This window comes from Gekko japonicus, unplaced genomic scaffold, assembly GCF_001447785.1.
Source record: "Gekko japonicus isolate JY-2015 unplaced genomic scaffold, Gekko_japonicus_V1.1 scaffold138, whole genome shotgun sequence".
Lineage (NCBI taxonomy): Eukaryota > Metazoa > Chordata > Lepidosauria > Squamata > Gekkonidae > Gekko > Gekko japonicus.
The window spans coordinates 1,333,156-1,359,482 of NW_015163096.1; the positions used below are offsets into that span (position 1 = coordinate 1,333,156).

Here is a 26,327-nt window from a genome sequence, read left to right on the forward strand (position 1 = left end):
CCCACAAAGTTCCTGTGGTGCCTTGTTTTCAAGAAGCAGCATTTTGGGGAGCTCAGAAGGCTGTATAGCAGGAGTGAGGAAAGTTCCATTCTACTGTAGAAGTGACAAAAGACAATCTTTGGATCTAACTGTTAGTCTTTGATCATTCTATAAGACCCTTACTGAAAGAGTCAGCTGGTATACTCTAGATATGGAAAAGTGGAAAGATTCCATAGCTGCTAATAATAATACCCACTAGAACTTTAACATGTGGAATTTCTTACCACATGATGCTGGAAGAATTATTTTTGCAATGTAAGATTTCATTCTTGAAATCTCTGCTACTGTGAACTGCAGTTTCGTTCCTTATCATTCAGTAAGGTATTTGGAATCAAGTTGATGTTCTTCATTTTAACTCAGGGAGGTATAAATCTCTCTATAGAAGGCCAAGCGGCGGCAAAGAGCTCAAAATATTATTTTCTTGATAGTTTACTACAGGTAGTCAGTCCACAAATAAACCCGGGAAGAAGTACTCATGTAGCCTTAGAGGAGGAGGAGGAGATAAAGGATGGCTCAATTTCAGCCTCTAGAGATAAATGCTCAATACAAACTCTCAAGTGACTTGGATAAGATTTACTTTCACTGTCCCAGTTCCGGGGGAAGGGCAGGGGAATGGCATCAAGTTTTCAACATGAAACCTTTAAGCTTAAGCTTCTTTGTTGACTACCCAACCATTTCAAATGAATATTTTCAAAGATTTGAAAATCACTATTTACAAAGGGGATTTTCTGGCAAAAAGAGATCCAAGCAAAGCTTTTTCTTAGCTTTCCTATGCATACAGACAGGAAATCCCGATGGTTTTCATGTAAAGGAGAGTGTATCATCAGTGGAAGGTGAAGGCTTTATCCTGCATATTGCTAGAAGGGCATTTTGCAAGGATAGTGAGACCAATTATTCACCTCCTCAGGGAAGAAAAATACTTGTTTATTTATATGATATCTTGATTGCAGTAGAGCCTGAAGAGCTTTAGAGGTGGTCTGTCTTTTCTACTGTATATCTTTCTTAAATGCTATACTTTAACTAAATAAAAATTTCAATGGCTTAGTCCAGTGCCTACATTACATTCTAAAATAATAAGACATGAATTTATAGATCTGTAGCCTGTAAAATGGCCAGAGTTCTGCATTTAAAAGTAAATCAGAGTATAGCAACCTACTGATCATGTCACAAGGAATGAAGTCATGCTATATGGCCTATTAATACCAGGGAAGGGCATGAACATACCCAGGACCCCAAATTCATGACTAAAATTGCCTGGGTCCTGGTTCGCGAGCCAAGGTTCATGCAATCTCACTCACTAAACCTGTGTCTGGGCCAGGGGTGGCCAAACATGCTTAACATAAGAGCCACATAGTATAAACGTCAGCTGTTTGAGAGCTGCAAGACATGAACACATTTTACACACGTTTTTATTAAAATATGCAAATTTGCTTTTTGTTAACATTAATTGAGACTGCCAACAATAAAAACAAAAAGGGGGTAAAAGCAGGTATTGATAATGATACTTATTTGGCCCATGATATTTATTTGTTTGCTAATGATATTTATTTGTCTGGGGGGGGGAAGAGAAAGTGGAAAGAAAGCAAACAGATGGGGGGAGGGAGAGGTGGAAAGAAAGCAACTTTAACTTTAAACGTATCCTCCAAGGCCCCTCCGTCACACCAGCTGGGTTGTATTGGAGAAGAGCTTTAAAGAGACAAATGCCTTCTCCAAGCTGGCTGCCAGGGGGGCTTTGATAATACATTTAAAGTTAAAGTTGCTTTCTTTCTCTGCTCCCCCCCCACCTCAAGCCTACCCAGGGGCACGGGCTGGGGATGGGAAGACTCATTGGGGAGGCATGCCTCCCCTTCACTTCCGAAGCCGCCCTGCTGGGAGCCACACATTATGTGTGAAAGAGCCACATGTGGCTCCTGAGCTGCAGTTTGGCCACCCCTAGTCTGGGCTATACCACTTCAGGCTGCAAGTAGAGGTTTATGTGGCTGAATGCTCCTCCACGTGGGAAAGTCCAAGAATGGGAGTTTTAGTTTACCTTCTCCTCAACACACTCGTGTTTTATATGTATGAAAATTCTACTATGTGAGTCCCCACCTTCAGTCTGAATGTATACACAGGTTTATCACCTAGGCCTGTTACTGTCAGGGGTTGGATAATTTTAACTAGCAAGTCACTGCACAAACATACAAAGGAAGAAGGGTTTGGGCGTGTTTCCATAGGCATTGTTCTTTTGTGTCAGCTATCTTACTGAAACCCCTTTCCACTTATAGGTGCATTATCTTAAGAACAGCTCTAATTTGTGAAGACATGCTATATGTATGGATGCTGTTAGGTACTGTTAAAAGTATTTCTTGCTCTTCTGGGCAAACTGCAGATTAATGCATAAAATGTCCTTGGTTCTTGGTAACTGTTAGAGGTTTCTTTCATTCAGAGGTCATTTCGGGGGGGGGGAACGGGGGGGAACGCAGTTCGCCCGGGTGAGGTGCAGGGGGCGGGGCACACGATGAAGCTCCGCCCCCTGCTTCTGGCTGCCCCGCTTCCAGCCCTCATTCAGCCAGGAGGAGGCAGGAGAAGAGGGAGGGTAAGTTGCTTCCTCCCCACCTCTTCCCACCCCTGCCTGCCTGCCTGGGGCCAGGGAGGGCCTTGGCGGGGCTTCCTCGCACTTCCGCTGGCCTTGCAGGTCCACCGCCAGGCCCCTGATGTCAGGGGGTGTGGCATATGCTAATGAGTTATGCTAATGAGTTCCCCTAGCTCTTTTTCTACGAAATGACCCCTGCTTTCATTACATTACCTACGGACTAAAGGTAATACATTGTTGAGCTTTCAGTGCTAATTACCATGTCCCAACTTCAATTTACATGCACAGAGGTGATCACAAGCAGGTATGTACAGAAATCTTAGAAGAAGACATATATCTGCAATATGGCACATCAACAACTATCCAGGGAAAAGTGATAATACTAGCAGTCCATTATTGCACTGGAATCCTAAGAACACTTTGCTAGGAGTAAGCCCCCCTGAGTAGGTGATGGTGAAAAGTCCCGTCAAGTCACAGCTGGTGACCTAATAGGGTTTTTAAAGCAAGAGATGTTCAGAGGTGGTTTGCCATTGCCTGCCTCCACATCACAAACCTGTTATTCCTTGGAGATCTCTCATCCAAATACAAGCCAGGGCCGGCCCCACTTAGCTTCTGAGATCTGTCAAGATTGGGCTAAGTGCACCATCCAGGTGAAGTCCCATTGAGTAGACCTAAGTAGAATTCTAGGTAGACCTACTTTAGATTGCTCTTTTCATTAGTATATCTCTTCTCTCAAGAGATGCCATGGGCAAATCAGGACTGAAAATAAGGAGTCTCAGAGTGGCTTACAATCTCCTTTCCCTTCCCCTCCCCACAACAGACACACTGTAAGGTAGGTGTACATTCTTCTCTCAAGAGATGCCATGGGCAGGTCAGGACTGAAAATAAGGAGTCTCAGAGCGGCTTACAATCTCCTTTCCCTTCCCCTCCCCACAACAGACACACTGTACCCTGTGAGGTAGGTGGGGCAGAGAGAGCTCTGGCAGAAACTGCTCTTTTTCAAGGACAGCTCTGACAGAACTGGCTTGCCCAAGGTCATCCAGTAGCTGCAACTGGAGGAGTGGGGAATCAAACCCAGTTCTCCCAGATTAGAGTCTGTGCTCTTAATCACTACAACAAACCACTACACCAGGATGGGGAAAGATAGGATGGGGAAGGTAGCAATTAATCAGTGCCTCACAATGAAATCCTAATCAAAGTTACATCCTTCTAAATCCATTGAAATAAATGGGTTTAGAAGGACTGCACAGTAAACTAGTAAGTTGGAAGGTTTCTACTTTATACCTGCCTGAATATTTGTGGTTACTCTAGCAGTCTTAACATTAAAAAACAATTAATTATTCTTGGCACTGATTTCCTTAGGTCCTCCCAAAAACTTGATTTCAGGTAGTGAAAGGCAATGGAGCTTAAGGCTGACTGGCTCTTTGGTCTTCTGTCATAAGGTACTTTTACTGTTGTGATAGATTCTGGACTTTAAACCTGCCTGAATATTACGCTTATTCAGTCCCTTAACCCTAATCCCAGGTTATTTTTTTCGGGGGGGGGGGGAGTATAAGAACAGAAACTTGCCACTGGTTATTGACTGGTACATAATAAAACAGAGACTGATTTCCCACAAGCAGCTGTGCTGCCCTTGATTTTCCCTTCCCCCGATTGTATTTGTCAATTTCCAACTACTTGCTGCGCAGCCACATTTTGACCCGAAGCTTCACCTGATTTCCCCCGTGTCTTTTTGATCCTCAAAAAACAGGATCAAGAAGACACAGGGGAGATTGGGCGAAGCTGTGAGTCAAAATGCAGCCATGCATCAAGTAGTGGGAAACTGACGCTTAAAATCGGGGGAAAGGAAAGAGCGAGGACAGAGCAGCGGCTTGTGGGAAATCGGTCATCCTGTATATTGTCAAAGGCACACAGTGCTTTCATATAGGCAAATTACATCGCAATTAATGATTAAAACCAGAGTGAAACTGGGCATTGATTCCTGTGTGCCGGGTTTGGTATTGCCTTCTGGTTGGCTCCACTGTAGGCTACAGGTGCTGGGCCTGATCTTAACCTCTAGGTAGAACTACTGCAAGCTTCCACCTGGCTTTCTCCAAGGCCTCAGTTTTCAGACAGGAGGAGATTTCCAGACCCTAGCTCTCTGGAACTATGTTTCTGGACCATCTCTGATCTCATGGTCTTGGCTTGGGATACCACCTCTGTCAATATCAGGATCCCAGGAGCTGACATGAGGGAACTCCTTGGTTTTGTGTGCTAAGAGTTTCAATAGCTCTTCACAGGCCCCACACATCCCATTCTTTCTCTTGGGTCAGCAGACACCCAGTGCTTATGGGTCTGCCCCTCATAACCATCACGACTGGCCCACCATGGCCTCCCAGAAGTTGGAGTTCTTTCTCACAGGCATTTGTATAAAGGAGTGAAGCAGGGGTGTGTGTTGACCCCTCTATTGTTTAACTTATATATAAACAAAATTGTTGACAGGCTATCCGGCCCGCAATTCTTTCCACCTACTCTTGGGAAGCATTAAATTTCAATTCTACTCACAGGCATTTGTAGGAAAACAGCTCCTACCACCCAGAGGACCTGGTCACCTCCTTGTACCTATAGCCTGTCTTTAGCTATAATGGCTGAAGCAGCACTGGTTGAGTTGTGGCATTGCTAGACGGAGCAGGCAGGTATCCTCTGCAGTGGCTGCTGATCCTGAGGCTATATTTGTAAAGGCTGAACTGCAGGTTGTGGAAGGTCAGTAGTTCAGCAGTTCGAGACCCGGGTGCCGCATGATGGGGTGAGCTCCCATCTCTAGTTCCAGCTCCTGCCAACCTAGCAGTTCGAAAGCAAGAAATTGCAAGTAGATAAATAGGTACCACTTCGGTGGGAAGGTAACAGCGTTCCGTGCGCCTTGGTATTTAGTCATGCCGGCCACATGACCACGAAAACGTCTTCGGTCAGCACTGGCTCTTCGGCTTTGAAATGGAGATGAGCACCGCAACCCTAGAGTCGGATTCGACTGGCTTTCGAGCAAGGGAACCTTTACCTTTACCTTTTATTGCCTAACAATCTGTCCCCTCCCCTCCCCCGCCATGGCCCCATTTACTCCTGAGGCAAATTACCCACTGCAAACAGAGGAAGCAACCCCCAAATAGTATAAATCTTACACATGTTCCCTGCCCAATGCTTTCACTCATCATTAAAGAAAACAACAACAAGAAACATGCAAAAGCCCAGGGAGAAAAGATTGATGGGACAGAGTGGAAGATAATGAATTTGGACAGAAGGGAGTTAACAGGCCCAACTCTAGCCTCTCACCGCTTTCTTCCTAAGTCTGGAGAAATACACTCCACTTTGGGTTACATCACACTATTGAAAGTTTTGGGGATGCAAAACCCTGACATTCATTTCAAGATGTGACTGACTGTTGGAGGCCAGCCACTGGCTGGGGCTCTTCCATTGCTTGGGCAGGGTTAAAAATGCCCATGCCAAGAGAGAACAACCACAGGTGGACAAGCAAGGTCCATGTGGGCCATCAGGATTTTTAAAAAGGCCAATAGTAGTGATGGGGGGGAGAGCTGCAGAGAGGAGGAGGCCGGGAGACTGCAGAAGGTGGAGGCAACGACAGAGTGAGCTCAGAACAACACAAGAGCAAGTGGCAGACACAGACCGCCTGGGAGCAGCGTGGGCAGAGGCAGTGGCAGCAAGAGGATTGATCATGCGGGCTCTATTGGGAAATCCAGTCTAAACCGGGCTGCCCAGCACAGCCTGAGGGAAGAGTTCTCTATGCAAGGTTGGCTCCTGGGTGGGCTCTGCTAGGCAGTCTGATAAACTGGGCTGCTCAACAGAGCCTGTGGGGAGAACTCTACCCACAGGATCGGCAGCTTGGTGAGCTCTGTTGGCAGTTCGGTTTAAAGGGACTGCCCAAATGAGCCCCTGTTGAGCAGCCTCTCAGCTGTTTTCAGAGGCTTTGCCACTGCTTTTATTTTCTTGGTGTTTTTTGGTCTGGGTCCGGAAAAATTCAGGATTTCCAAAAAATCCCAGATCCAAATGCTTTACCAGTATTGGGATCTGGGGGTTTTTTTTTTTTTGGGGGGGGGAATCCCAAATTTTCCCCTTATCCAATAGACCCGAACTGGAAAATACCAAGAAAAAAACTGCACACCACTACTAATTAATCCATTATTATTATTATGAGGAAATTAATTCTCAAAGTTGTTATGAATTGAATCTCTTACTTTTCCCAGTTCTTGTGGATCAATACCCTAAAAAGATCTTATAAAATCACGATTATTTTTCTTTATGAAAATTAGTCTAATACATTTTTTTAAAGCAACATGGTATTGAGACACAATAGAATGCATTATCCATTATGCAAGTTATACAAGCCTATAGCTGAACATAAGAAAACCACACATTAGTCGTATCATTTAAGGACCAAAGCACAAAACGCATTTGACCTAACCAGGTTTTGTTCATAAAATGAAATAACTAAAAAGAGATAACGGGTCTTGTACAGACTTTTTTTTGGTCATATGCCATACATGCCGGATATCATAACTAGATCTATTGTGATGAATATTCCATTTTTGTAACCTTAATTTCTCTTGGTCTGGCTGTGATCTAGATAAGATCAGTCATAAATTGCTTTGGAATATTAGCTGGGTACCATAAACGCATTTTCTGTTCTTTCAACCATAACTCATTACAAGAAAGTGGCTTGGCATCAGTAAGCCTGTAGTGCCTTTTTAAAAGTATATGCGGCTCAATACCCTGCTGCTAGGCTATTTAGTGATAAAATCTGATATAATAAAATATTAATTACAGCTGAAAGGTTGGGTGAAAAATATGAACTCAATTACAGCCCCATATTGTGAACAAATGGCAGAGTGAAAAAAAGCTGTTAGTTATGGACATTTGGGATAATAAAAGAACAACTAGAACATTAGAATGAGTCTGAGAGCTCCTAAAAGGCCTCCTGTTATTAATCTTTACATCAAGCCTGGAATTCCAAGTGCATAAGACCTAGGTAGAAGATCTGTTCATGGTGAAAATCATCAAAATATCTGCATCTTCAAATGGCCAAATCTGTGGATACTTAAACCCAGAGACTGGAGCTATGAATGTACAAGATCTTTCTACCAGCTTGAGAAATGCCCCAGGTTTGCAGAAAAATTGGAAACCTTTTTTTTTTAAGGATGTTAAAAACTTCCAAAATGATAGACACAGCAGTTGTATCTTTAAGAAACAAATGCCCTAATTGGCCATTGCTAGGCAGCCACAACAGTATTACCAGCCTTCAAGCCTTGGTTTCCATCAGTAAAAGGCAGGGGGAGAAGGCATGGCCTCTAAGAGAGGACTCACTGGGGCCATGTCCAGCTGCAACCCCCAAGCAACTTGCTACCATGCATCACTTCCCCAGGCCCATGTGCTTGCTATTGTTCAACAGCAGCCACCTCAGGAAATCTAGTATGGTGTACTGGTTAGAATGCTGGACCATAAACTGGGATACCTAGGTTCAAATCCTCACTCTTTCATGGAAGCTTTCTGGTTGAACTTGGGTCAATCACACACTCTCAGCCTTACCTACCTCACAGGGTTGTTGTGAGAATATGATGAAGGGGAGGAGAATGATGTAAGCGGCTTTGGGTCCTCATTGTGAGAAAGGCAAAGTATAAATGAAATAAGGAAATAATAAATAAAACTGAAGATGGGGGACAGTTAAAAGGTAGGTTGGTTGTTAGGAGAGAAAGAAGCAAGGAGAGGTGAGGATATGGTGGTTGCCAAGAGGCGGGAAAGAGGAAATAACGTGGGTAGTGGGATAAAGAGGAATGCAAGGTGCACCCATGGCCTTGCAGGTTCTCTACCATGGTGGCTGATACTGCCAAACCTGGCCAGAGTTTTCCCAGGGACAGGCTGCCAAGGGAGCAAAGGAGGGAAAGCTGGAGTCAAGAGGGCAGATAATTGTAGGTTGGCTGGTGGATAGAACGACAGATGAAAGGAGAAGAAGGAGGAAAAGACAATGGACACCTTCAGGGAGAGGAAAACGGAAGTAGCAGGGATGGGGGAAATGATATCCTCCCACAAGTACTTACAAGTCCCCTACTTGTTCTTCTCTACAACCTCTACAAACAGAGCCAGTTTGGTGTAGTGATTAAGTACGCGGACTCTAATCTGGGAGAACCGGGTTTGATTCCCCACTCCTCCACTTGCACCTGGCTGGATGACCTTGGGCAAGCCATAACTCTGGCACAGCTGTTCTTGAAAAAGAGCAGTTTCTGCCAGAGCTCTCTCAGCCCCACCTACCTCACAGGGTGTCTGTTGTGGGGAGGGGAAGGGAAAGGAGTTTGTAAGCCGCTCTGAGACACCTTTGGGTAGTGAAGGGTGGGGCATAAATCCAATCTCTTCTTCTTCTTCTTCTTCTCTTCTCCATCATTCTTTTTTCCTCTGGCAAGTTGAACTTCTTTCTAAAGCTTCTGGGAATTGATTTTCCTGACCAGTGGCTAAGCTGAAATCAGGATTGTCTCTCACAGTATTTTCATTTCCAAAGAGAATATGCTACAAAGCCATGCAAAAATGATCCTAAAGAGGACCCAAACTGTATGTAATTTCTTAACAGAGTAGTGGGATACCAAATTTATAGTAAGGATACAATGTTTTCTAGCATGCATCTCCACAAAGAATAGCTCCCATCCAGAAACAAGGGGAATCAGTGTTATGCTACCATCATCTACTGGATACAGGACAAAGCAGCTAGAAATCTGATTCTACAGGGAGCCGGTGAGGCAAACCCTATTCCCGTTCTCAAAGACAGATAAAGTCTGAGCTGTAGAGCACTTTGGTCAGTTCTAATGAAGATACAGAATCTGTACTGACCTCGAGAAGCTCAAATATATTTATTCATATTTATTTATTTATACATTTACACCTGGCTTTTCTTCTCAAACAGGTAATCAAAGCAACTTACGACCTCATTCTCCCCTTCTCCATCTTATCCTCAAAACAACAACCCTGTATGGAAGGTTAAGCTGAGAGAGAGTGACTGGTCCAAGGTCACTCAGTCAGCTTCCATGACAAACTGGGGATTCAAACCTTAGTCTCCTACATCTTGATCTGACACGGTAACCACTATACCACACTGGTTCTAGAACTGCTGTGTTTAAACAGTAGGGAACACATCTGGTTTCTCCACATCTAGTTTGTTGATCTCCACCTATAAAGTCAACTTACACCCCAGCAAACCTAATTAAATTCAATTCTCCCCCTTTATAATTGTACATTCTATACCTCTTTCCATTTTCTTTTTTAGTGTGGAAAGGGATGAAATGAAGGTTTGCATCAGTCATCTAATACTGCTAAATAAGCAAATTAAGAAACAATACTCTCCTTTCTCATGTATACAGAGTAAACCAAATAATTCATAAAGACTCGAGAAGGCATTTGCTTACACACAGCCCTGTTCACACGGAGGATTTGCCACGGGAGAGCGACGATTGCATGGCGGATTATCCGGGCACCATCACACCGCAACATTTGGGAAGTGGAGTGCCCCGTGGCAAAACCATGGCGTACTGCTGAAAATGCGCGATTAAAAACTACCTGCTTGAAGGTACTAGCAACCGGTTTGCCACAGGCTGCCTCCGGCATTGCTCGGTGTGAACACGCCGGCCGTGGCTTTTCCCTCCGGGCCCTCGTTGATGCGCAGAGGGAAGGAACCGTGGTGTGCCGCCGACGCGTGGGATCGGGTTATGGCGGCTCTAATTGCGATGGCGTGAAAAGCCCCGCCTCCCCTCCGTGTTATCTGGCCCGTGTGACCGGGGCCCACGATCATTATCAAAGTTAGGAAAGGAGTCTAATCATGCTTTTATGAAAAACAACTAAAACAGTTTAAAACTTTGGGTTCATGGTAAAGCAATCTGCTCAGTAATTTCATTGTACCTTCATTTTACAGGTACTGAGATGTACTGCCTTAATCAATGTATGACAAATTCTACTAATATATGTAGCTTGGTCCATGCCTTGTCAATCATTTCCTTTTCATCTCTCTTTTAAACAGAAACTCACTCTTTGTAGAGTTGTAGATTGTACAAACTCGCTATGTGCAATCTGCCTTGAGCCCCCTGTGAGAAAGGTGGAAGGGAAGGGAAGGGAAGGGAAGGGAAGGGAAGGGAAGGGAAGGGAAGGGAAGGGAAGGGAAGATTCTTGTTGCTCTACCTTTTTTGATATCCAAAGACATGCACCAAACTACATTTTAAACCACAAGAGATAACAGCAGTTGTTACAGCTGAAAATTACTAGCTCACCTGTTCAGTTTTGCATATTAAATACAAAAGTGATGCTGATTCTCAGCCTTTGAAAACTTGGTCAGTGTAGTATCTGAACCTCTGCTCACTGTGTTTTAATGTTGTGTGCAGGAACACAGCTATTCCACATAGAACAAACCCCATATTCCTAACAAAACAGTTTGATTATCTTGACTATATTTGCAGATTGTAATATCTACCTATATAAATTTCCAGAAAAAAATAAACGTTTGATACTTAGGGATCCTTTCAAATAGTTATTTAGGTTCCAGTAAGAATATAATACTGATGCAGTTTGAAATATAGAAACATAACATGTTTTTCATGAATTTACATTTGTGACACTTATAACAATACAAATATAATTTCTAAGATTTTCAATCTCCTTTATATTGTGGATTAATTTCCCTTTTGAAAGAGTATTGAAAATTGCTGAGAGTATAAATAGAACAAAGTACCACATTTATTGTTCAAACCTCAAATGTTCTAGTTGCCAAGATCCCAAAGAAAGAACACCCTTCCCTAAAGCATTCAAGCAATAATAATGGGAAAAAATCATTGTTTTCACCAGTGATGTTAGAATCCGTTGTTGTTTTCCCTCATACATAAACCCCAAATGAAAAGGACAGGATGGACTTGTCCTTACACAGCAGACTTGCTGGTAGACCAGACCACTACTACTGAGCTGGGATGCCATTTCATAAGTAGAAGCCACTCAATAAATCTGGATGGGCAATCAGCACTCTAATGCAATATTTACCTCCTAGCAACAAAACCCAGAAGTGGAGTACTAACTGAAGATGTACTGTGGATTGTACCAACTGTACATAAAGACACATCCCAGAAGAAATAGTTGGCAATTAATGCTCACATGAAATAGGACAGAAAGTTAAATATGGAATGGTGGTTGATTGCCACTGTCCAAATGTAAATATTTACTGCCGGTCTTCATTTTAAAAACCTTAGCTCTGGAGCAGTATGTGCAACTGTTCCCTATAACAGATTTTCCATTTACAGCATAGGAAGAGACTGCAGTGTTAATGCAAAATCAGGTTGAACAGCTTAGTTTTCGCCTAGGACTGTTTTGCTGTTATGAAATTTGCTGGAAATGTCAGTGATTACTCTTTCAGCACAAATGAAGGGCATTACAAAAAGAAAGTTTTTCACAGGAAAGACTGCAGAGTAGTAGCAGTTGGGCTACTCTGCTGTAGCGGTGACAACAGAGTACACATTCAGACATCGCCAGCCAGCCACAGTGGGATAGGGAGGAGGAAGGGGAAAAGTCAGAATGGCAAATAAACAATCATTGTGTCCATCGTGAGCAAAGAGGTTAGTGGTGACACCAAAGTATTTCTGCATGGAGTTTTGGCTGCTTGGCTTCCTCAACTGCACTGGTTTTTCCTCTAGTTCACACACAGTATCATTTGCTGGTTTTTACTCTTCAGGGGTTTTCTTTACTGAGTTTCCCCCAGTTTTTGTCAGACCACCTTTGTAATGATGTTTTTGTGGCGTCTGTAATAGCTGTTGCACTTTTAAAGGTGTGGCCGACATCCACCCACTTTGTAGCCATCTCCTCCTTTTTCTGAGTTGCCACCATTTTCACTGGCAGCCACTTTTTATTAAAAATACTGTGTTTAGGTTGATACATTACTATAGAAGAATCACTGAATAGGTTCCATTGAATTGAACAAGGCTTACTCTCAAAAAAGTGTGTACAGGGTTTGCAGATTTTTTAGGATGAGAAGTTAAACGTCCATAGTGCTCCCCCATTTTAAACAGCCCTTGTTCTAGAGATATCATACAAAAGGAGCTATCCCCCACAATATTCTGCTTTATTGATGTACAGCATGCATGAAAGGAAGAAAAAAATTAAAAGGGTGGCATGTCACTTGCCAGACTCAGCACTGACGAAAATGCCAAGTATGTAAGGGAAAACTCAAGATACAAATTAAGAGAACATGGAGGAAAAGTGGAGGAAGCTTCAGCTGGAAGTAAGTCAGCAACTGAGAAAAGCCAGAATGGTGTTTTGTGTGTGTGGAGACAGCCAAAGAGAGAGCTTTCATGCAGGGTGTGACTAAAAGTTTCCTGGCTTGGGAAAGGCTTCAACTCCAGTTTGCTAAGATGTTGAAATGCAGTTTGTTTTCTCTGATGTGTGTCATGGCAAACTGGAGTTTAACTGAAAGCTTCCCAATGAGGATGCTTTCAACTGTGTTCCACACCAAGAATGAACATAGCGGAAAAGAGGCACAGCAAACAAGCTAAATTCATGCTGATCACAAACATAATGAGGTTTGTTGTGATGTCTAAATGCAGCCAGAGAATTAAATGGCAGATACCTTCCCACATGCCTAATTAAAAGGCACCTCCTGAACATTGTTTCCAAATCTTCATGTAAAACAGTTCTTTCAGAGCTGTTCTCTCAAGGACAGTTCTTGGGAGAGCTCTCTCAGAGCCCCACCTACCTCACAGGGTGTCTGTTGTGGGGAGGGGAAGGGAAAGGAGATTGTAAGCTGCTCTGAGACTCCTTCGAGTACTGAAGGGTGGGGTATAAATCCAATTTCTTCTTAAAATACTGCATGGAAGTGTTGTTGGAAAGAGGTACTTGTATTTAAATTGAGGTAATCTTACAATTTATTTAGATATTATTCTTTTATCTGGTTTGATTTTTGATGCTATAGTAGTATTTTTGTAAGCTGCTGTATGTATTCTTACATATTCCTGGACAGAAAGGTATGATACAGAACTTCTGAGTGTGTTGCAGAAATAAAAACTGCAAATGATGTCAAGGATCAGTCCCCTAAGTACAACATGAGTTCTACACAAGTAATGATAAAGGTACAAGAACAGTCCATCCTGTTAAGCGTTTATACAAACACCCATATCTGAATATGATACTATTATCTCATCCTTTAAAATGCATTAATTTCCAAATCTGCTTTTACTCTACAGAGTGACCTTATATGTAAATTTGACATGATAGCCTGGAAAGGAAGAGTGAGGCCCAAGGACAGACTCCTCCATAGCCTCCAGATAACCTCAGCATTATGTTCTGACTTATCCTGGACAGCCCTATCTCAGGCACCAAACAGGAAAAGCTAGTTCCCACTTATTTTATAGGGTCTTGGTAGTAGAAACTTTTGGAATATTAATATAGTATTGAAGAGCAAAGTTACTGAGAACTTATTTCACATAGTTTTCTGTCTGTGACCACTACATTTAAAATGTGCACAGAATGTGTCACTTAACTTTCCTAAGAAGTCCTTATGACATGTATTCAACCTGCATCAAAAAATCGTTAATTCTAATCGTTGTGAAAAAATTCAAGGGCAAGTTCTATTGCATAACAAAAATGAATTACAACATTTTTTACAATGTAAGTAATTACTGCAGTGTTCCCTCAATGTAAGAGAAATTGACCATTTGACCATAAATAAGAATACTCGTTTGCCATAAAGAAGCAACAATTATGGGCATCAATAAAGCTCCATCACTTTGATATCACAAACTCGCTGAACCATGATTTGGTTTATTGTATGGCCTGTAAAGCCATAATTCAGAAGCCGTTTGCAGGCAATGATAGCAGGAGATGACCCTGTGGTTTCTCGTTCAAGTCCACAACTTTACAGAACCCTAAATAATATGCTCTAAATAAAAAACAACAGGGGAAAATGCTCATGACAGGCATACAAATAAAAGCCTGACATTTTTGCAAGAACTATTATGTTACTAAGGTTAAGCTATCATATGGTATTTTAAAATACATCCAAAGGCTGTTCGAGATCACTGGGTAGAATGAACAGTAATAGAAAAGAATGAAGAAATACATACAAATTGTTTTAAATGTTTTTTGTCATTATTACTTTTCTAAAAAAGTAAAACCAAGTTAACAAACAACAAAATCCTACCTTTAAAGATATACTGATAAGTCTGAACTAGTGGTGACTAACTAGGAAAGAGATCTTACAGTAAATATTTCAATAAAAATGCAAGTTTACCTTAATGGTAAAAAAAGTAAATTCTATGCCAGATGGTAAAAAAGTAAATTCTATGCCAGAGATTATTAGAAAATAATTTAAAACAAAACAGCCAGTATTTTAAGGCCTTTGTATAGATCTGTGGTAAGTCACATGTGGAATACTGTATAGTTTTTATCACTCCATCTCAAAAACAATAATAGTAGAAAAAAGTACAAACAAATGACCAACAGGTTACAGCACAAGGAAAGACTAAAAAGTATGGAACTTTTTGGTTAGGATAAAGGTCATTAAGGGGGAAAGGGAACATGACTGAGGATTACTGAATTATACATGGGGTGGAGAAAGCAGACAGAAAGACCCCCCCCCAAAAAAAACCCACTAGAACTTGCAGCACCCAAAGAAGCTGATGTCCAGTTCCAGTACATTCAGGACAGCCAAAAGAAAGCACATTTAACAATAAGTAACTCACAGACAGCAAAAAAAACCATTACAACACAGCTTCCCCATATAAAAAACAAACAAACAAAAACCCTTTCTGTATTTAAAAAACATGATCACCGGGAGATTTCTAGTTTCAACAAAATGTAATCCTGACAAAACGGAAGTGCTTCTGGTGGGGGGGGAAGGTATGTTTAGAAACAGGAGTATCTGGATGGTGTTGTACTCCCCCTAAAAGAGAAGGTAGGGGTGTAGGGATGGCCACAGGAATAAACAGCTTTAGAAGGGGGTTAGATAGATTCATCAGTGGCTACTAGCCATGGTGACTGAGGGGAACCTTCACATTCTAAACCTCTGAATCCCAGAGCCAAGAGGCAACATCAGGGGAAGGTCTTGGCTTCTATGCCATGTTGTTAGCCGTCCAGAGGAATGTGTTGGTCACTGTGTGAAACAGGATGTTGGATTAGATGGACTATTGATCTGATCCAGTGGGGCTCTTCTCATGTTCTTACATACTTAAGATTAGATTATTGCAATGTTCTCCTCATGGGGCTGCCCTTGAAAACTGTCTGGAAGCTATAGTTGGTACAGAATGCTGTGGCCAGAAGGCTGACTAGAGTAGAGCGCAATGCCCATATCACTCCAGTCTTGTTATGTCTAACAATGGCTCCTAATTTGTTCCTGAGAACAATTCAGTCACTACCAGCGTATTGATCTTTTAAGCCCTATATGGCTTGGGGCCAAGATAGCCAAAGAAATGTGTCTTTGTATATGAACCTGACCACTCCAATCACCTTTGGAGGCCATGCTTCGGATGCCCCGAAGGTGACAACCTGAAGAAAGGCCTTCTTGGTTGTGCCACTGAAACTTTGGAGCTCCCCCCTCAGGAAGATTTGACTGTCTCCTTCTGTCATCTTCAAGTGAAGACTTTTTTATTTTGTTAACATTCCATCACTAATTCAAGTTAGCCCTACTACATGTTTATGTGTTTTTATTTTTTCTGGTTCTATTTTAATTGTATTTGAAATGCCTGCTAATGTCTGAAACGTTTCAATGTTTTGTTTTAATGGCTGCAGCTTTGAGTGACCAGTTAGGTTTTCTATGTCTATGGAGTGGAATGGCAAAACATTCAACCACCAAATTCTCTGTCTTCATTATGAATTAGTACAGTCCAAGAACTGTCATTACAAGATGAGCTGTTTGGTTACACTTAGCTTGAAATTGTCAGGGGAGAGGGAGTAAATATTAATATAAAAAAATGAAAGTCAGCCATCTCCATTATTTCCTGCTTCATTACATAGTGGCTCCTATAATCCTACATCCCACTACTATTTTTGTATAGCCGTCTAACTGATAGTTATCATACAGTAGGCCTCTCCCTCCATGCCAGAACAGACAAACTCACTCTCCCTCCATGCCAGAACAGCGAACAATATCAGGGCAAGTGTTCTTCCAAACTAGAATATTGCAGGGCTATGAATTGGGATGAACTGGTACACCATAATTTTGGGTATTCATTTATTTATAGTATTTATATCCCATTTTATTTCCTTTGATTCAAGGCAGCTGACAGCACAACACATTGCAAAGGCAACAGGTACAGTGAGATAACAAAAAGTGAATGTATATTAAAAGCTTGAATGAATAACATAGCTTTGATGGTCTTCCAGAAGACTAGTAAGGAAGGGGAATGATAAGCCTTATGTAGCAGTGAGTTCCACAGTTCTGAAAAAGCCATGGAGAAAGTCCTGCTCTGTGTGAGGGGACAGAACACAAAGTAGGACATGGAGAGATCATCTCAACTGTTGGTAGCTTCATGTTGGAAAAGGAAGCTGAGCAGCCCAATTTTGGACCATTAAAAATTTCTTGAGAGTTTTTCAAAAGCAGCCTTACATAGCATCCATTACAACAGTCATGATGAAATTGTCATCAAATTGGTGAGTGGCAACATCCAGACATCAAGTACAACCAATGTATAGCTGTGGTATTTATTTAAGATTTTATTGCCCCCCCATACTATCCATAAGATCTCAGACCAGAAACAGACCATAAAACAGCTGGAAAGAAAACTTTTATGTCATATCTACAGAGGAATAATCTGACATTAGAAACCACAACATTCAAAAACCAGTGGAGGAACATTTTAGCCTTCCAGGACATTCAGTTACTGACCTAAGAGTAGCAGTTCTCTTATGAAAGGATTTCAAAAGGAGATTAGAAAGAAAGACTGCTGAACTGGAACTGATAATGAAGCTTAGGACAATGCATCCTCCTGGACTGAACTGAGACCTAGGCTTCCTGTCTCATTACCAATGCTGATTTCTCCATACCTTCTTACCCCTCGGCATATCACACCTAATTAGGGGTGGTAACAAACTGGAAAAATGGAGGTTTGTGATTTTCATGAACCCCGAACCTCCCTGAACTTCTCCACTGCACGAACCAGTTTGTGCTTCAGGAAGTTCGTGGGGCTCACTTCTGTTGGGCTGCCGGACCCGTAAGTAAGCTCTGAAGGTATTTAAATGCCTTTGGAGCCCACACAAACCTTCCCATGAACCTCACAAACCTCCATGAAAAATATGGAGGTTTGTGTGGTAGACTGTGGGAGACACATCCTCCCAAACCCCTGGTTCGCGAACCATGAACCGGCCTGGTCCATACACAAACTGGGGTTAATTTATCAGTTCATGCCCATCTGTACACCTAATCCAATCAGACCTGCTATTGTCATTTGGCATCTGAAATCACTCCACTCTCCAAGATATAAGGACAGATGGACTCACATTCTACTTGTCTCTGAAGAAGTGAGCAGTGACTCACAAAAGCTCATACCCTGCCACGAATTTTGTTAGTCTTCAAGGTGCTACTAGACTCTTGCTTCTTTCTCCTTTCTTCTGCTACAGACAAACATGGCTACCCATCTTGATCATATTCTTTTAAAAGTCTTTTTACTTAAACAGACTCTATTTCAGAAGCCTACTAACCCCACCACTAACCACAGCACAGGAAAAGGAAGGTCTTCCTTCACTCCTTTGCATCAGAGGTGTTGGCAGAATAATAAACACAGCAAAGGTGCACAACCTGATTAAAGAGTAGATAAAGGTTTATTTAGGAATCAACATACCTGATAGGAAAGAGAAAGAGACAGAGATAGGTTCCTAACTACAGCTCTAGCTGAGGAGAGGGTAAGACTGAGTGTAGCACTTTCAAGAAGAACGGAGAAATTGTCCTGAGAGTAGCAATCTGGAGACAGACAAGGAATTACACTTAGAAGGAGAGAAGGTGCTGACCTCACGATCCTGTCTAATTGTCTTCTTGCTGCCCCCTGCAGGGTCTTCTTCTCCTTCTTTGTACACCAGACATTGCTTTTTCCAACAAGAGGGAGTGAAATCCGACTCACGATTGCTCATACTGGAATAAGTGCTGTTTGTCTTTAAGATGCCCCTGGACTTCTGTTTCATTCCCCTTTGCTCCTGCCTAACAATGCCCTTTTCCAGCTTTCTCACTTCTCTAACTGTTTCCCTTGGAGCCATTCACTGAGCTCCACTCACCTGCTCCCTCCCACCCCAATGTTTGTGCCTCTGCTTCACAGTGGGCAGAAACTCAAGAAGTTCCAACGGAGGATTTGAGTGCCTGGCAGTTACCAGGAAACCAGCTTTCTTGTCACTTCCTGCCAAAACCGAAACAGACAGGGAAGAGAAAATTGCCTTGGCTGCCTCAGTTCAGAAATGCACATAAGGGAGAAAGGGGAGCATAAGAGGTGGCATGATGCCAGTTGGAAAACGGCTGTAGGGTTTTGCTGCAACAAGCCATTCTGAAGTGGCAGGAGAAGTCTGCCCAGCTGAGAGGTGTACTCCGGCTGTGTCAGCAAGGAGGGGGGCTTTGCTCACTTAGTGGTGCCTGGGTTCAGTCACTCCCTCCCTCTTTGCCTGCTCCTGCTGCCTTGGCTGTGACCCTCCCTCTTCCTTCACTGACAGCTCCAGCAGCGAATATTTGGTCGCCATTGCAACCTGGTGGCTGAGGTCTGTCAAGGGCTGGTCTAGAAACTCTTTTTTAAAACAAAAGCTGGAAATTCACAGAAGCTGTTACAGCTATTAATGCTATAACAATGGGTAATTCTGTATCTAGCATATGCTCCACATTTTCTCAACTGGGAGGGGAAAGGGCAGCTTAATTAAAACCACATCCAAATACCTCGGGGCAATGCCATACTGACTGCAGAGTCACCCCTGAATGGCCATAAAACGGCCATAAATCTACGCAGAAGGTACAATTAAATTGGAGGATCAAAGAACTCGAAAGTGGCATGGAGTGCGGACGCTGCCATAAAACCTGGTAATCAAGGGAAGCCCAATCAGCATGCAATGCAGAGGGGAATTTCTGTTCCAATGTGGGAAGGAAAAGCCAATGCAGAATCAGCCAAAACAACAATAGCAAAAGACCTGGTGGAGGAGGATGAGATTGCCACTGCAGGGACAGGGTGAGGGGAAAATGCCTGCCATTTGGGCAGGAAAATATGAACTTTCCCAACCACACAACAGCTATCTCAGCTTTACTGTAATCTTTCCCAAAACTCTAAAGCCAAGCAGGTTTGAGAAACATCGTACCAAAGCTAGTGAGACTCCCAAGAGATACACCACAATGCTGCAGGGAAGTAGGGGGGAAAACCCACTCCCTAACAATATTGAACATAGGGGAGACAGCCCATGTGGGAGTCTCTAAATAAAAGCAATATTTTAGCTGGGCACCTAAAAGACGAGTAGGGCCAGGCCAGGCCAGCCTCGTGGGGAGAAGCCACTCCAAAGGCAAAGTGGTGCCACAGAGAACACTCTGCCTCTGCTGTCACTGGCCTCACCTCTGCATGTGGGGACACAGAGAGCAGGTCTTGGGAGCCAGATCTTAACTGGGAGGAGGCAGCCCTTCAGGTACACTGGCCGCAAGCTGTACAGGGCAGGGTGTTAAAGGTAAAAAACAGCACTCTGAATTGTGTGACTGGAAAGAGTCAGCACAGGGGTGGTATGAACCCCTGACAATCATCTGGCTGTAAGGTTGCCAGCTCTGGGTTGGGAAATACCTGGAGATTTTGGGGGTGGAGGCTGAGGAGGGTGGGCTTTGGGGAGGAAAGGGTATAAAACCACAGAATCCACCCTCCTAAGCAGCAATTTTCTCCTGGTGGACTGATCTCTGTCACTTGGAGATCAGTTGTAATAGCATGAGATCTCCAGCCACCACTTGGAGGTTGGCAACCCCATATCTGGCTGCCACATTTTAGAACAGCCAATTTTTGGAATAATTGAAGTGGGATGCATATCATATGGGTAAGGTGCGCAATCTTTCTATCAAGTACATTCTTATCCAGCCTTTCTTCCATGGAGAGCAGAGTGACATACAAGGATCTCCCTCTCTCAATTTTATCTTCACATGAAATTAGGCTGACAGAACATGACTGGCCCAACGTTACCCAGCATGTTTCATGACAGAGAGTGAGAATTCCCAGAGCACAGTCCAATAACCTGCTACCCCACACTCACTCATACTTCTCTGGCATAGTCTTTTTGCCGCTGCACCCCACCTTCGCCAGCTTTCAGGGCAGCAGGCCAGAGGCGGAGACAGTGAGCCAACCCCCAACAGCCCATTTTTGGCGCTCCCCCCACCTTCACCAGCTTTTGGGGGCAGCAGGCGCAGGGCGATGGCGGTGGCGCTCTGCCAACCCCCGCCGCCCCGTTGATTTTCGCTGCTCCCCCCATAGCCAGCTTTCCGGGGCCAGCGGCGAGGGTCCGCGGCGGCGCTGAGCCAACCCCTGCCGCCCTTTTTTCCCCACTACCCCCCTTCCTCAATCTCTCTTTGTTTTTCCCTGTCTCCCTTCATTCTTTCCCTCTCTCACTTTCTCCCTTCATCCCCATCACTTTCAGTTCTTCCCCCCCTCCCTCCCTGTCTGTCTGGCTTACTGTCTTGTCTATGTCTCCCCCCTCCCCCATCTTCCTGCCTTCCTCTCTTTCTCCAAGCCCCTCTATGTATCCATCTATCTATCTATTTACCACCCACCCACCCTACCTTTCTAGGGCTCATTGTCATCATCCACAATGGACTTTGCTCCGTAGTTGTTCTATAATACTATAGCCTTGTGAAATAAAACCACTGTATATTTCCCCTAAACTGTTCAAGAGATGCAGATGGAAAGAGTTTTTCCTGGCTCCCACTAATTCTTCTGATTCTGGCCACCCCCCCACCAGCTGCATTAGCCACTCTTCCTGAGGACTCCTAACTCCAGCACAGAGGAACAGAGGATCTGCAACCAGCAAAAATCTCTTCCATTAATGTATTTTATCTGCACTTCTTTAGGATCCAAATCTCTGTAAATAAAGATTGCACTAATGTCCTGGCCCCCAGGTGCAAGGCGAGCTCCCACAACCACAGGGTGTCATAGAACCTGTTCTCAGGTCACAATTCAACATCAAAGTCCAGGGTCCAATAACACAATCCAAATGCAAGGACAGAAGGCAGTCCAAGGTCTCAGTCCAGGATCAAAGAACATGTTCCAAAGGCAGGGTCCAAACACAGTCCAAGGGTTAGGTAATGAGGTATCACAAACCAATCCCAAGCCACCCAACCAGCATCAGCAAAGCTACAAACACACCCTTCCCACACTGACTCTAGCTTCATTGCAGCCTTATATAGGAAGTTACCCAAGAGGTCTCGTGCCAAACTCCCCTCACCACCAGCTGAGTCAGCTCCTTTACTCCTTTACTCATGAAGGAGTACTGGGGCCAGATCCTGCAATACCTTATGGGTTTCTACTGGCATTCCCTCAGCAGAGGGTAGGCCTTGGGTCTCCACGTGCACTGCCTCAGTCCTTGCCTTTCACCTTCTCTGCTCCTGGGGTCCTTCAGCAGACCATAGTGAGTCTGGTAGTGGGCAGGGCCATGCTGGAGCCTCCTCCTGGCTTGAGGGTAGCGCTGGCTTAGAGGGCAGCATGGGTGCCTTTGGGGAGACCCTGAGACACCAGACTCACAGAGAGGGTCTGCCAGCAGGGCTTGGGGATGGGATGGGTTGTCCTCCTCCTCTTCCTCTAGTCTTTGCTCACTAAACAAGGTGGTCCATGACAACTAGCCTATGAAACTATGCTTCTAAAAACAATGAACAATTAGGATTCCTGGGTTTTTATTACCTTTACATTAAATTATAGAAATGTTGGCATACATGCCTAGGTAAGACATCAGACCTGGTGATCTCACCCATCTATTTGACAGCTATGACAGCCACAGCTCAGTAACAGTGACTCAGCTGTGTGTGCTGATTGGCTGTACCTTGTATATAAGTGTAAAGTATCTGTACGATTTACCCCTTCTCCTCTATGCCTTGTATGGCGGAGCACTTTGTCAGTGAGTTCCAGAATATATATATACCTGTAAATAAATTGTAAATAGTTAAGCACTGGACTGTGTCTGTGTGGCTTGCTATTGCTAGCACTCAGCTGGCATAACTGGGCATCAAGGTCACAGGCTGTGTACAACTAAACGCTCTGCGCGACAAGAAGATGGTTCCAGAACATTTCTATAAATTTGGCTTCTTTTAAACAAATCATACAGCCAAGCAGCAATTTCTTGAATATGTTGCAGTAACTGTAATTGACTGGATACAAACTAGGGCCAGTCACACACTTGTTTTATATTTTCCCCAGTGTAAAAAGAAAAGGCGGTAAAACTGTAAACAAGCAAATCTGGACAGTAATGTGCTAGAATTTGTGCTTACTCTCTCTCCTCCTTTCCCTCTATCCATCAGAGGAATTAAAGATTTTTATGTGACAGAGCTGATGCTTTGATCAATAAAACGACAACCATCATTTACACTGAAAAGTTAAGCGCAGTTCCAAGAATCTGCATTAACCATGCTGGGTGGTAACAACAGAATCAATAGACAGCCATTGCACTTAGTGAAGTGCATAAATAAAGTGCAGCTAGGTTTTTTTCCTATCTGACAATGAATACAGACGAAGCAAACAATCTACTAGGAGCTTCCACTCACACACACACCCCGCACAAATTAATACAGATGTGTTCATCTTGCCCCATCAACTGTGTTCAATCTAATCAGGCTTGTGTAGAAGGAGTTAATAGCACAAGGTTGATTTGACAAAGCAATACTGAACTCAGAATACATCTAAGTATAAATAAAAGGATGCTTTAATTTTCAACCTTCTATCCACCCAGTCAGTATTATCTCCAAAATAGTCCGAAGCTGAAAAATCTTATCTTCTTTAAGAGCCAAACTGCATGTGATACTCAATTGCATGCAGTTTGTCTTCAAGAGGTAGCTGTTTGACAAACTGCAGCTTCAGATACTTTAAACACTTTGAGTGTGTGAGAGAGACTTTTAATGATAGATGAAAAACAACAAAGAGGCAGGGAAAAGAAAGTATCCTCGCTCTCAGGTGCAGAGTGGGAAGGAGACATCAACTGGGATGGGATCCTTTCTTGGGATCCTCACCTAGTCTTAGCGGGAGAAGGTGTCTGATAGCTGTCAGGAAAGAAGAAGGAGATTGGATTTCTACCCTGCCCTTCACTACCCGAAGGTGTCTCAGAGCGGCTTACAAACTCCTTTCCCTTCCCCTCCCCACAACATACACCCTGTGAGGTAGGTGGGGCTGAGAGAGCTCTTGACAGAAACTGCTCTTTTTCAAGAACAGCTCTTATCAGAACTACGGCTTGTCCAAGGGCATCCAGCCAGGTGCAAGTGGAGGAGTGGGGAATCAAACCCAGTTCTCCCAGATTAGAGTCCGCGCACTTAACCACTACACCAAACTGGCAAGACCATGTTGCATCTTGCTGCTGTGGCATGCTATATGTCCTCCTTATGAGAGATCTTTCCCCTCCTTTCCTGGAATCTGGTATCGGAGCGGGGGGGGGGAGGTGTTTTGTTGGTGTTTGAAGAGGAAAACAATGCCTTACCTAGCCTCAACTCACTATACTCCATTTCTTTCAGCATTTTTCTACCAGCCTGGCCAACTTTGGAGCCTGGTCGGGGGGGGGGGACCCAACAAGCCACTAGAGTTGGAAAAAAGAACACGGATTCTGTCTTGGCCATGATGCGATTTAGTTTTTAAGTCTCCTAACTTTGTCTCAGCTGATTACCTGAAATAATGGTGATTAAAACTGTAGGTGGAAAAAAGAGAGAATGGCTATTGAAAACACAGTAGAGGGGGATGGAAATAATGATGTGCCCTTGAACTCATAAACACTGCAGTGAGCAATTACCTTAAAGGAGTAAAGAAGCCACCCACATAACAGCACCACAGCTTTGTTCCTTATTTTCAAAGAACAAGCTTTGAAATCCTTCACACAACACTCCATATCAAAGCGTTTTCTTTCCTCGTCTGTTATTTAACTTAATTAGAGATAATGCAAACACAGATTTAAACACTGATTGCTGCATAAAAACAACCACCACCACCAGAAGATGCTGTCAAAAATTAATTGATTTTGTTTTAATCTTGTAAAGCTTCCACAGCTTCCACCATACCTGACTGGAGCGCCTCTGCTCTGTGCAGGCTTCAACATAACTGTCACAGTACTGTCAGTTTGATTTAAAGGTGTTTCCAGTTCATAGGGTGGCATAGAGGGTGCTAGAAAAAACAGGAACAGAGGAAGTAGTCACATAATTTGTACCTTTCATGTGATTCTAAAAATCCTGTTTTAAAATATCCTTCTGCAGAACACAAAGACTGTTTTAAAATGCAGAGGCTGGTGCAAACCCCCCCCCCCTTGGAAAAGAGGGAAGAAATGAATTGGTATGCAGCACTGTACCTATGTTTGGCCATTGTGGGCTTGCATGTAACATAAGTTTCATGTGGACTGCAGTCATCTCAGGGGCTACTGCCTCTAGAAGCCAGTCTTGGTGGATGATTTATTATCATGGTATTAATTGCCCTTCCAAGGGCTTTATAGCTGTAATTGAACCCATACTACTAGATAGTGGATAAACACTTAGCTAAGGCCACCCCATTTAAGTTGTGGCTGAATGGGAATTTAACTTTAGGTCTCCCGTGTCTTAGCCAACGAGTATATTTACTGTACAAATCAACCTTACTACATAATAGCATTTGAACTTAATCTTTCCCCACCCACAAAAATTATAACGTATACTTGTAATACAAAATGGAAGAGAGACTAGAAACAAAAAAGGATCTCAGCCTGTATATTGGTCCTTGCCCTGTTCCTTTAACAATAGACTGGCATATAACAATTTAGGAGGTGATATGTTTTTAAAGTGAAGGCAAAACTTCATTTAATTACTGCATGTCTGGTATGCAGCACTATACCTATGTTTTGCCATTGTGGGCTTGCATGTAACATAAGTTTCATGTGGACTGCAGTCATCTCATGGGCTACTGCCTCTAGAAGCCAGTCTCGGTGGATGATTTATTATCACGGTATTAATTGCCCTTCCAAGGGCTTTATAGCTGTAATTGAACCCATACTACTAGATAGTGGATAAACAGTTAGCTAAGGCTACCCCATTTAAGTTGTGGCTGAATGGGAATGTAACTTTAGGTCTCCCGTGTCTTAGCCAACTAGTATATTTACTGTCAAATCTACCTTACTACATAATAGCGTTTGAACTTACTCATTCCCCACCCACAAAAATTATAACATATACTTGTAATACAAAATGGAAGAGAGACTAGAAACAAAAAAGGATCTCAGCCTGTATATTGGTCCTTGCCCTGTTCCTTTAACAATAGACTGGCATATAACAATTTAGGAGGTGATATGTTTTTAAAGTGAAGGCAAAACTTCATTTAATTACTGCATGTCAGGCTGCTGACCAAGGCCACGTCTGTCTGTCTGTCTGTCTGTCTTTTTAGCCCTCCCTCCCCTGCACAGCAAGGATATTTTAACAAGACGTTAAAAACAACATTATAAATTATTTGTTAAAAACGAATTAACATACTTCACTGCCTCAGCCATATGCCTGGCAAAATATTTCCTTTTTACAGGACCTGTGGAACTG

The 26,327-nt window shown here is 43.2% G+C and overlaps 1 protein-coding gene across 1 annotated transcript in view; it reads right to left on the reverse strand.

Moving 5' to 3' along the window:
- PTPRM (protein tyrosine phosphatase, receptor type M) overlaps positions 1-26,327 on the reverse strand; it is a 509,160-nt gene that overhangs the window by 251,562 nt on the left and 231,271 nt on the right. The window contains exon 11 of the mRNA XM_015406598.1: positions 24,837-24,939. Within this exon, the coding sequence (XP_015262084.1) occupies positions 24,837-24,939 (103 nt within the window). The remainder of the gene's footprint in view (positions 1-24,836; positions 24,940-26,327) is intronic.